General features: G+C 40.5%; 1 protein-coding gene across 2 annotated transcripts; it reads right to left on the minus strand.

Moving 5' to 3' along the window:
• Positions 1–200: 200 nt before the first annotated feature.
• Positions 201–11,962, minus strand: LOC137961552 (ribonuclease 3-like protein 2). Of its 2 annotated transcripts, none has more exons than XM_068808406.1 (4): positions 11,499–11,962; positions 11,256–11,408; positions 10,777–11,123; positions 201–591 (listed from the first exon to the last, which is right to left on the minus strand). In XM_068808406.1, exons 1-4 carry the CDS (start codon positions 11,880–11,882, stop codon positions 417–419), a joined length of 1,059 nt encoding a protein of 352 aa, XP_068664507.1. In that variant the 5' UTR covers positions 11,883–11,962; the 3' UTR covers positions 201–416. The 2 variants fall into 2 exon arrangements, with proteins under 2 accessions (XP_068664507.1, XP_068664516.1); XM_068808415.1 differs by lacking the exon at positions 201–591 and adding an exon at positions 9,941–10,315.
• Positions 11,963–12,317: the final 355 nt, after the last annotated feature.

Consider the following 12,317-nt stretch of genomic DNA (forward strand, 5'->3'; position numbering starts at 1 on the left):
CTGCCAAAGAGTAGCAGCTTCAGATTAATTTGAGAACAGGTGCTGCAAAGAAACATATGATCCATAATACCGGTTTGGCAGAGGAAAAGAAGCAGACCTGATTGATTTACCTGACGTCCTGGTTTATTGTTTCTAATGGGCACTTGATTTGCTTTCCGGTGTGAGAAACCAGGCCTATACAACAAATAAGGGAACGTTCAGAAACTTAACCACTCCTCGTCCCCATTTTACTGGTCTGGAATACTTGAGCCGATAAACACTTGTATGGCCATAGCTTAAAGATACAACGGCATCAATTGGCACGCCGACGATCAGCTGAAGCATAAGTATATACAACAATACAATCTACAAATTCTAGGAGACTTCTTCACTTGTCAATAATAATTTCACATAACGAGGCTGTCCAGAGCTTATGGCTAATTCTTCAGGACATCATTCAGATGGCCAAGCAACTTATAAGCAGCAGAGCTTTCTGCTTCCTTCACTTTTAACTTTCCATCTCCCGCAACAATGATGTGACCATTTTCAGTTTCTACTTGGACAGAACAAAAGAATCTTCTATGGTGCGCAGGACCTTCTTCATTATCCACTCTGCAAACGTCACCAACACCAACACTAGAAATATTCAAGCATATTTTGCAAGACTAAATTTAATAGATCAAATGCATGCTATCAATTTGCATCACGGTTTCCAAGTTTTTCACCAGCATTAAATTTGAGAGTCGAGCGTCTCAGTCACAAGAAAAGGCAAACTGTAACAATCCTAAAGGGAGAATATAGCGAGGAATGGAATATATAGGCAAACTGAGGTAAGATCATAGATTCAAGACAAACCCAGCTAGGTCAATACACTCATGATTGAAGAGTTCGGGTGGAATTGCATCAAACCATTCCAATCAGTCAGACAGCATTAAGTGCCAACACAGTGGATTTATCATATAATCAGCGGTACGAACTTGTTCAACAAAATGTTCCATCATGGTTACGAATGCAAACATATTCCTAAGTGCTCCTATCAATTGGACTAAGGTCTCACAATTTTCTCTCAAATCTCAAAACAGTTACAAGACCACCAAATGCATTTAGGAATTCATATCTTTTATTTTTATTTTTTATGTAAAGTGTGAATTTATAAAGAGAGCAAAAGTTACAACCTTGAGGGAGGGGGCCTCCCACCACATCAAATGTTTGGAGGGATGTGCCCCGTTTAGCTTGAGCATCAACAAGATGATTAGAGGATCTAGGAACATGATTCCAAATACAGTCTAGAGAGGAAGAGATGTTACAAATATCCAAAAAGATGTACCAATGGCGCCAAGGAGGAGACTTGAATTTGGCTCACCAATCAATGATCACTTTAGAGTCTCCATCGATGATAAGGGGACAAGAGAAATGATCATGGAAGAACATCAACCCATGAAGCAACCCAAGCTCCGTCGAGGTGGAGTCCGAGACGCCCAAGGGGCCGGGATAGGAGAGAAGGAGGTTGCTATGGTCATCATGGATGACACCACCAAATCCCAAAGGCCCAGGACATCCAAAGGTGCTACCATCAAAGTTAAGTTTAAGGTGACTGATAGGCAGAGGGGTCCAGGTAACCATAGTAGGAGGGCGAGAGGCCCCAGCTACAGCAACAACAAGACGCCAATTTCCCTGGAGGTGGGAACATCTGAGATGGAGGAAATCGTTCTTTGTAAGGAGCCAAGTTGAGACCTGATCCGCAATAGATTCTGCAAGTTCAGAGTCAAAGGAGGCCTTGAATTGGAATTTCCACCTATTCCGCTCCTTCCAAAGAGCCCAAGGGATATGACCCACAACTAGAAATGACGAGCTTACCCAGCTTGGGAACCCGAGAGCTAACAAGAGATTAGATCATCGAAGGGAGATCATGAGCGATGCAATACTGGATCCCGATTCTATTTAGGAGGCTGGCCTAGACCGGCTAGGCGAAACTACAATGTAGGAGTACATGGGCAGTGCTTTCCAACGAGTTGTGGGAAAAGGGGTAGGATGGGTTGGCAGCAGGAGTTCCGCGCCGAAGCAAGACATCGAAAGTGAGTATCTTGTTCCAACAAGTGCACCAAACAAAGAATCTGGCACAAGAGGGAGCTTGAAGAGACCCAACAACAACAGTTGGGTGGTGGGGCAAGGAGGCATCATAACCCATCAAACGATTGTAGGCGGAAGCAACATTAAAGAGATCCTTTGGCTAGGGCATCCAAATAAGAGCATCAGAAGTGAAAGGTCTGATTTTAATCTTCCCGAGTTCAGATAGAATACGGAAAGTCTCCAAAACCTCATCATCAGTAAGATTTCTGCAGAAGTGGAGGTTCCAATCGCCCGGATGGCACCAGAACTCAGCAATTGAAGCGTCAGGACTTCTTGATAAGCTTAGGAGAGAGCTATAGGATTCTAGCAGCGGCTTGTCTCCCAACCACCAGTCCGACCAAAATTTGGTGAGAAGACCATTTCCGAGGAAGCATTTGACTGCAGCCGAGAAGTGAGGGAGAAGAAGAAATTTTTTTTTAGATAGGCGAGAATTTGTCGCGTCTTCCCCCCTCTAGCCACCAACCAAAGCATTTATCAGCTTTGGCAGCCACCAAAGAGCACCAGATCAGCGAAGGAGAAGTGTTGAATCACCAGTGCTATTTGAGGATATATGCATAATTGGTGCCCGAGATGCTCCTGATACCAAGGCCGCCAAGTGTGACAGGTTTATAAATATCAGCCCAGTTCACCAGGTGATACTTCCTCTCCCCATTGGGGCCACCCCAAAAGAAGTGCCGCTTGAAGAATTCCAGACTACTGGCTACGGCAGCAGGGCATCGGAATAGAGAGAGGTAATAACTTGGGATTCCATGCAAACAAGATTTAAGGAGAGTGAGTTTGCCGGCCTTAGAAAAGAAATTCCCTCACCAAGTAGCCAGCTTACTCTCCATACGATCAATGACAGATAGCCAGCAATGCTTACCTGGGTTACCATCAGTTAGTGGAAGGCCGAGGTAGGTGCAAGGAAGACTAGTGACTCTGCATCCAAGGTAGTCAACCATACAATTGAGAGTAGTTTGCTCAATATTATATCCTGAGATAGAAGACTTCCTAGCTGACTTTTTGACCCGATGATAGCTCGAAGAGATTCAATAGTGCCTTGAACCGGATACTTTGCTCAATCGAACCCACGAAAAATAGATGGTATCATCCGCAAATTGAAGAATAGAGATGCCTTGGTTAGGTTGGTCAAAGATGGGAGAGAGCCAGCCAATGTCCTTAGTGTGGCAGATCATGATAGGCAAATATTCCGCAATGATGGTGAAGAGGAAGAGAACAGGGGGTCGCCATGTCAGATCCCACGAGTGGCCTAGAAATTCCAGCACGAGATACCATTGATTAGAATGGAATAAGACGCAGAGGAGACGCAACTGCACATCCAAAACCGCAAACAGTTATTGAACCCCATATGCTTGAATAGATGGTCCAAGAGCTTCCAATTGATGTGGTCGAAGGCCTTCTCAAAATCTAACTTGAGGGCAAACCGTGGGAGCTTGGAGCACTTGAAGGAGTGGAGGAGCTCATGGGCCGGCATGGCCAAGTCAAGAATATTTTGTCCTTTGATGAAGGCACTCTAACATGGCTAATAATCTACGGGAGGACATTTCTGAGGCGGTTAGCCAACAGCCGCGTGATTACCTTGTAGGAGTTGGTGGTGAGGATGATGGGTCTGAAATCAGAGGGGAGCTTGGTATTGATTTTCTTAGGGACAAAAGCTTGGTATTGATTTTCTTAGGGACAAAAGCAATAAAGGAGGATCCAAGTGCCTGATATGTAATACATAATTGTAGAAATTGTTGGCAAAGGCATAGACGTCATCACGGATTGCTAGCCAGCAGTGTCTATAGAATTCTCCATTGAACCCATCAGGCCAGGGGGCGCGGTCGGTAGGCAGGCCAAGAGCTGCAGTGTCGATATCCGCATGGGAAACAGGAAGCTCCAAAAGAGTGGCTGAGTTGGAGCTAATATGCTGGAATTGGAGGTGCTGGAAGATAGGCCTGTCAAACCGGTCCTCAATGTAGAGGTCTGCAGAGAACCCCACCATAGCATTAGTAATGGATCTATCTGAACTCACCTGTCCCTCAATGTTGAGGGAAATGATTAGGTTAGCCCTCCGTCGGGCCGAGATGAAGGAGTGAAAGAACCTAGAGTTTCCATCACCCTCGGCCAGCTAGCGGAACCTGGTACGCTATTTCCAGATAATAGTTTCATTGTAAGCAAAGTTTTGAACATTACGATTGAAATCAATATGAAGAGAGTGTTCAAAGTTTGAGATAAACCTTTGTTCCTCAAGCTGGTCAAGAGCGGTGAATCAACTGAGGAGGGAATTCTTTAAAAAGGAAGCAACAAAACGGCGTTCGGAAGACCGGGCCTTAATGTGAGCCTTAAGAGACTTGAGTTTGAGCGGGAAGTTTCATCCCGGGTTGGGGTTGGCAGGAAGAGAAACCCACAAATCCTTAATTTTGGAGTCGAATTCGATTTCCCGGAGCCAATGGTTCTCGAAGCAAAAGGGACAGTGCCCCACAACTGGAATTTTGCATCAATGAGGATTGGCCAGTGGTCAGAACAGATCCGATTAAGCACACTATGCCAATGGTGTTGGGATAGAGGTGTAGCCAACTGGAGTTAGCAAGGAACCGATCGAGCTTTGACAGGATGGGAGGCTCCCAATGAGATCGGCGAAGGCTCTCATAGTGAAGGTGGTCTTTTAGGCAGGGGGAGATTTTTCATGGCAGTGGCGAGTATCATTGCAAGCACCAACTAGGATCCAAGATAGGTCCCATAGCTGAAAGATGCTTAGAAGTTCATCCCAGAATTTGACACGATCCCCATAAATTGTGGGACCGTAGATGCCAACAGTGACCCAATAGCCAGTCTTTCAATCGAAGTCCGATGGAGTATGTAGCCGGCACAACCTAGAGGTTTTCAATGTGGTTTGGGTTCCAGATGATAAAGAGGCCTCCACCACTCAAAGTCAGAAGAATATCAGAGCTCGTGGATGATAGTCAGATCAATGGACTGAGCCTTGGTTTCTTGAAGGATGGCAACAAAGTGATTGTAAGAAGCAAGTGTTTGTCAGATGATAGCTCGCTTGAAATGAGCACAAAGTCCACAAATGTTCCAAAATAAGATGATCATTGAGATGGTGGTTTAGTCATTTTGGCAGCCTCACCCAATCTAGGCAAGGGTCTTGAATAAATTGCCCCAAGCCTGGCTGCAAGATCCATCATTTGCTCCCATTCATTAGCACGGTATTTATACTTCTCGGATTGTAATGCCTCCACAAATTTCCGCGAGTGCTCTCCAGGAGGGGGGAGAATAAGGTTTCTAGTGATAAGATCACTTGGAAAGGTAGTTGGGGGTGAGAAGTACTAGACTGTCTGGCTAGAGGACGAGGCAGGAGAGTTTTTTCCCTACGCCTGTAGATGTTTGGTGCGGTGGAAGTAATGTCTTTTTGAGTTGAAACCGGGGGGGGTGGAGTCTGGCTGATTACCAGTAATCTCAATTGGGGATGTAGAATTCGGGTTCATGAATGAAAGAGGTGTAGGACTAAGAAGGGGGAGATGAAGCTAGATATAGCGGTTTCGGAGGAGATGGCTTGAATGTCAGGTAGGATGGTGGGTAAAGAAGGTAATTGTGGGTGGTTGCCACGTGTTGGGTATAGAGCAATTTGGGAGGGGTGGACTAGCTATGAATTGGCTCTCCACGAGAAGCTAGGGTTAATAAAGATGGGAGGGGGGGGGAGGTACAAAGATGGGAGGGCGACGTCTTAAGGGTCTCTAACTTATTGCTCTAGCCTTTGAAACTCTAGCAAGAAAACATTTTTAGGGATTCATATATAGTGAAAAGAAAGAATCTACCTTGTGAGGCTCCTTCATAAGCTTGTACTAAGACATGCTCTTGGATTATTGTCATATCAGATTATTCACGGATGAATCAATGTCTACTCCCCAAAAACTTCCTTAGCATCCTTGATTTAAGATTGAACTTTCTCTAGCACCAATAATATCGTTTATGGCAGATACCTATGACTACGTGCCAAACTTTGGTACTAATGATAAATATCTATCACTATGTGCAAAGTTTGGTACTAATGACAGATATCCATACCACTATGGGACAAAATTTGGTCCTTATGGCAGATACTGAAGTGATATGCCGAATTTTATGTAATGATATTAGTGTACAAAAATCAGCCTATCATCTAAAAAGATCTCATTTAAGAAGATCCATCTAAGCCAAGTGACAGAACACCAGTTATGAAGTCTAACAGTTGCCACACAAAAACCATCAAAACATTTGAGAACTCTTTAAGATATGACTATAAACACAAAAGTAGACCACAACCACCATCGAAACAACTTTTTTCACGTCAGGTAACTTGCCAATGAATGATTCAACCATCACTGGCCAAGCCATAGATGTGTGGACGAATTTTAGTTTTGTTAGCACAATAGTAAAAACAAACCAGACAAAATATAGTCACTAAAATGGCTCATACATGTAAATACAACTATACAAGCACCAAGTTCGCTTCGTTAAGGAATAATCCCACATGGATTAGTAAGTACAAAGATCTTGAGTTTATTAGTTGGGAAAGAGACTTCCTAGGCATTGGACTCAACTTCACATGGTATCAGAGCAAGTACTCATATGTGGGCCTCCACCCAAATTATCCACATGTAGAGCCACAAAAGAGGGCCTACACGTGAGGAGGAGTGTTAATAAATAATCTCACATGGATTAGTGAAAACAAAGATCTTGAGTTTATTCGTTGGGAAAAAGATTTCCTAAGTTGGCTAGTCATTTTGGGATGGGCCTTGGACCCAACTTCACAAGCTTAATAAGCAATAACTTGCTAAGGGAATCAGACCTACTAAGTAACATCCTTTCTCTTCTGAATAGTTAATTCTTGAAAGGGTAAGAAGTCAGTTTACCCACAAATAAGGCAATAACAAAAGGAGGGGTTTCACTAACTCACAAAACCTAATGAAACTACATATAAAGAGTATCTAAGTTGATATTAAAAGCATGTAGTTGAATGTACTCATCAATGTATTTCACACAACATCAAATGAATAATAAAAAAAAAAAAGTAACCAACAAACATGGATAAAGAACTGAAAGTGTTTTCATATCAATGAATACTTTCAATAAATTTTCTCACCCCTGACAGGTCATCTGAGCCATAGATTATGAATTGGTATAAGGGTTTGTGTTTATTAAAATGGTGCTGTGACCTCATGATCAAGACTGAACCAGGTTGTTCCAGCAGTGGTCAATTGACAACTAGTTTTGTACAAAATGTCTAGATCATATCTAAATGTATGTCATTAGGAATGCATATTTTTGTAAATAAACGGGAAGAAAATAAGAAGTCAAAGAGCACAACTAATCCTTCACAAACATTTGAGCAGCATAGCCACAACACACTATCAAAAACACAACAAAAGAAAAGAAATATTATTTTTTTAGTCGGTGTCAAAGAAGGTCTGATACTGACAATTATACTGACAATATGAACATTATGCCCCTGAGTGAAGAAATTAAAAATGATCACAGCTTGTACTAGTAAAAGTATTTTTTTCCTTAACACAGCAATCTGCAATGAAGTATACAAGCATGATCCCCCATGTAGTAAGGATTACATTGACTCTCTTTTGAACTTTACATGTGAGCACCAGGTTACTAAGGCAGATGACATGATAAAAAGATTTATCTATCAGTCACAAATAGCGCAGCCCAAAGGAAAAGCTCACAACTAGGCACCTCTAACCCTATTTAAAAGCACAAGAGAAAGGGACCATTTATTCCTTAATTGGTACTCCATCGTAAGATAGATCCACTAGTTGCCAAACCTGATAGGTCAACTTACAAATATCAATGGCAGAAAAGATTTGTGCATATTTACAAAGAGGACACAAGTTAAGAGAAAAAGTAACTCCAACAACATAATCCACTTGGAAAACAAACTGCAAGGCACTCTTTTCAGGCAAGAGTTCAACCATTCCATTATACATAAGCCACTGATCCATGTTTCACACCACTTTGCAGATTCAAAACCAACATATGCACATATATGATGGGTAATTCATTTTCAAAAAAGAAAAGAAAAAAATGTTGACGGGTCAATGAATAAAAGCACAGAGAAGGACATCTCATACATGTAATACCAATAAGCTCTTTCTATGAATGTCCTGAACACATACTAGTAGAACCACTGACATTGAGACATGTGATAGATTCACCAACAGTTCTTAGGCTCTTTTGGTTTTTTACAACCTTCAATAGGTAGAAAAATTGTTTTGACTCTTGAAGCCCATCGATGGCATACCAAAAGAACATGCCAATCAGATGTAATTGAGCCAACTCAATAATTACGGATCATTCTGGGTGAATCAAAGAACTTGAAAATGTGCATATTGATTGCAGTGAGTGAATACTGAAATTTCAACATTTCAGTTAAGAATTTAAAAATACTTTCAGCAAAGTCGTGTGCTTGCTTCCCATTACAGGCTACATAGTAATCATTTACATTATACAAAAGAAAAAGCAGTAGACTTATTTGCCACTTGCAGACAAATTCTCGATTTTCTTTCTCTTAGATATAATTAAAAATTTGCAAACCTTCACTTCCCCAAATGTGAGAAGAACAATAAATAGTCGGTATTACAATTCATCAAATCATTGCCAAATAAAATCTTAAATCAGGACTAAGATAAACACCATAGCAAGAAAAGAAATGAGCACCACACTCATCCATTTACAGCATAGATTACTGTCAAATTTTATACCAGAACTTTTTTTTTTTTTTTGAGAAATACTTTATACCAGAACTAAGACAACACAATAGCAAGAAAAGGAAAGGGTATCACAAGAATCCATCTTCCCAGCAAAGACAACGATCAAATAAACACCCTGAGTGTGGTTATCAATCATACAAATTGATTACCATACTAACATGAAATGAGAGAAAACCAATGAATTTCTTATAAGAATGTGAGTAGGCAAGAAAAAGGAAAATAAAAAGAAAATCATAGCTAGAAAATTACCTCTCCTATTAATCTTCTTTTCCCTTCTATTCTCATTTTCGTTCTCTTCTCTTTCTGCCTGTCCTCTGCATACGTATTCTGATTCTGTTTTGTTTTGTGTAAATTTTGTAAAGGGAAAGAAATGAGGTTCTTCATGTCAGTAAGTTAAATCAATTAGAGTTGCTGGTTAGGGTCAGGCAGTCCGGTTCACAAACGCTCATATGCATATAACACCACTTAAGTAAATTATCAATTTTCTATAATATATTCTTGATTCTCCATTTAGTCTTTTATTTTTTTTTCTTTTTAAATGTTGAAACCCTTTACCCAGGTGAGACTTGAACCCAACACCTCACACTAGAAACCCCCATGTGACTGAGGAGACAAAGGCCCAAGTCACCTCCGTGTACTTAAATATATATAGAAAATAATAAAATGCCCCAGGCCCAAATCAAATAATTTTTTTAAACAATTTTTTAATGAATAAAAGACAACTAAAGGGTTTAAGTAATCTATCAACTTTAAGGTTTAAATAAAATTCTCACCCTCTGTTCCAAAGTTATAAAACAACATATAATTTCTTTAAAACATGCAAGCATATTAAACACACATACTGTAACCACCAAATTATTTTTCATGCCGAAATTATTCTGTACTCCATCTTATTCGAACCTAAAAGTTGATCTTAACTCTTAGACCAGAATTTATTTATTTTTTGTATTTAGGAAATTATTTTAGACCAGAAATCGTTTTTTAAACCAATTTATTGGTCTGAGATGTCGGATGTTTTGTCATCTACATGTCATATTTTAAGTAAATGGAGGATATATATATATATATATATATATATATATATATAATAAAAAAGGGATTTACTTAAGTAACATTACATGCAAATAAGCAAAAAAAACCAAAATGCCTGACCAGGACTAGCATCCCCTACATCAACATAAGAACCTCTTCTCTGTGCCTGATTTACAAAACATAACAAAATCTGAAAACATTGGAGAGGAAAGTCAAAATTTGAACGGATGAAAAAGAGAGAAGGGTTGAGAAGATATGTGACGGAGAGGTAAGCTTCTGCTGTTTTGACATGTCTGATCTGCAGCCCGAACAATTGACGTTCTGTTTTTCTCCTTGTCTCATGTATGCTTTGAGATCATGATATTAAAGAACACTGTTTGTTAGGTTCATTCCCCTTTTTTGCGTAGTAACAAGGAGTTGTTGGATTTAAACTACGTCAAACACACAAGTGTTAGGTACAGAAATGAACAAAAATTAGAAATTTTGAACTTCTAAGTTTGACAATTTCACTGATTTCACGAACTGCATGCAATAAAAAACAGTTCTTGAGGCATTTTCTTCTTGATTTGACTACCTCTGTGGGAAGAAAAAAAGTTGATATTGAATTGTAGTGCTTAAATATTCTTCTATTAGTCTCAATAAGCTGGATTTATTTACTTAGGACATAAAGTTAGGGTGTAGAAAAGAAGTTAAAAAGCTCGTTTCATAAAATAAAATCACCTCCAAATTGTACTAATGGCGAGTATTCCCTCCTAATCAACCATCATGAACATAAAGCCAGTACGTAGAAAAAAGTGTAAAAGACCGGTTTCAGAAAATAAAATTGCCCCCAAATTGTACGAATGGCAGGCATTCTCTTATAATTACCATCATGAAGAGAAAGCAAGTGTACCTGTAGCAGGGTTTGGACCACCTCTTCTTACTACATAGTTCGTGCAGCTTCTGCTTGGCGTCCTTCTCATCAACCGTAGTTTCTCCGATATCCAAGTCGATTGTATTTAGAAGCACCTTCAGAGACTCCTTCGCAGCATTCAACTTAGCAATGTCCTTGTTCTCAGAAGAACCGCTACCAAATAGCTTCCCATCGACATATACACTTGCGATACTCCTGGAACCTTTTCTCCAGTGTTTGATGTCTACGTGCATACCTCGTTTCTGGCAGACCTCAAATAACGCGGTCACCGGCTGAAGCTGCAAGGTTTCTTTCGTAATGATGGGTTCCAGTAAGCCCCTGAAAACCTATCAAAACAATAAGAATAAAAAAAAAATAGTTTTTTTTTATTTTTCAGAACAGTCAGAAAACAAACAATGTCTCGATCGCTTTCAATACCCAGCCCTTTCTAATCAAAATTTATGAACCTCCTCGCTTACCACCCAAAGTGCCTTCAGATCAAAGCCGCAATCAATATAAACAGCAGCCACAACAGCCTCAACAATGTCAGCTAGAACCTTCGGCGCCTTGACAGAACTGGTGTACCCAGTTTCATCCGATTCCTCTTTTATGGCACGTACAAATTCCCTTACCTAAATAGTGCTAAATGTAGTAAATAAGTGCAAAAGAAGTCTGTTCTACATCGAATGCCGAGATCAAACGAGTCAATTTTAATTTTCAACCTTATCATCGAGGTTCGGAGCATCCTTTCGGAGATACTGATAGAGGTTATGCCGAATGGCAACTCTAGCGAGCTTCTCAGTACTAATATTGGCAGAGCGCAGGAGAGAGAGATCGCCGGGTTCGAGATGAGGGTAGGCTAAGAATATATGGTTGGCAAAAAGCAGCCCCAAAGCCGCGTCTCCGACGAACTCGAGACGCTGATACGAGGCGACGGCGTTGGGGTGAGAAGAGTGAGTAAGTGCTTCTTCCAGTAGTCTCCGGTCCCGGAATTGGTAACCCAGGAAGGCCTCTACTTGGGCAAGCTCGTCGGCCATTTCCACATCAACAACCAGAGGCGATCTTCTCCGATGATCGAAAGCAAGAGTCAAGTCTTTTGTTTTCATTTCGTAAAAGGAGAGGACGGTGGAGGGCAGAAGACATTGAGGCGTAGAGCCCACGCCTGTAGCGCTTGTGTGTTGACACTTTCATGGAAAGTGAGAGTCCCAACACGCCTGTAGCGCTTGTGTGTTGACACTTTCATGGAAAGTGAGAGTCCCAAAATCGTTATTAGGCACAAGTGAGGAAAGCAAAAGTTAACAAAAATGAGTGAGAGTGAAATTTGAGTTCTGAATCTTCCTCTCTCCACACTCTCCTCTCACTTGCTTCCCTCTTCTCTTGTTACCTACCCTCTCAAAACCCAATCATGAATCATTTTCTTTTTATAATTATTTTATTAATTTATATTACACTAAAGTGTAACTTATTTTATTGATAAAATACCTTTATTTATTTATTATATTTATTTGATAAGTATTTAGACATTATAAAAATAATTTTTT

The sequence above is a fragment of the Aristolochia californica genome, unplaced genomic scaffold, assembly GCF_029961685.1.
Source record: "Aristolochia californica isolate CCGP_79_NKW_82.1479 unplaced genomic scaffold, dmAriCali1.0.hap1 SCAF_1, whole genome shotgun sequence".
Classification (NCBI taxonomy): domain Eukaryota; kingdom Viridiplantae; phylum Streptophyta; class Magnoliopsida; order Piperales; family Aristolochiaceae; genus Aristolochia; species Aristolochia californica.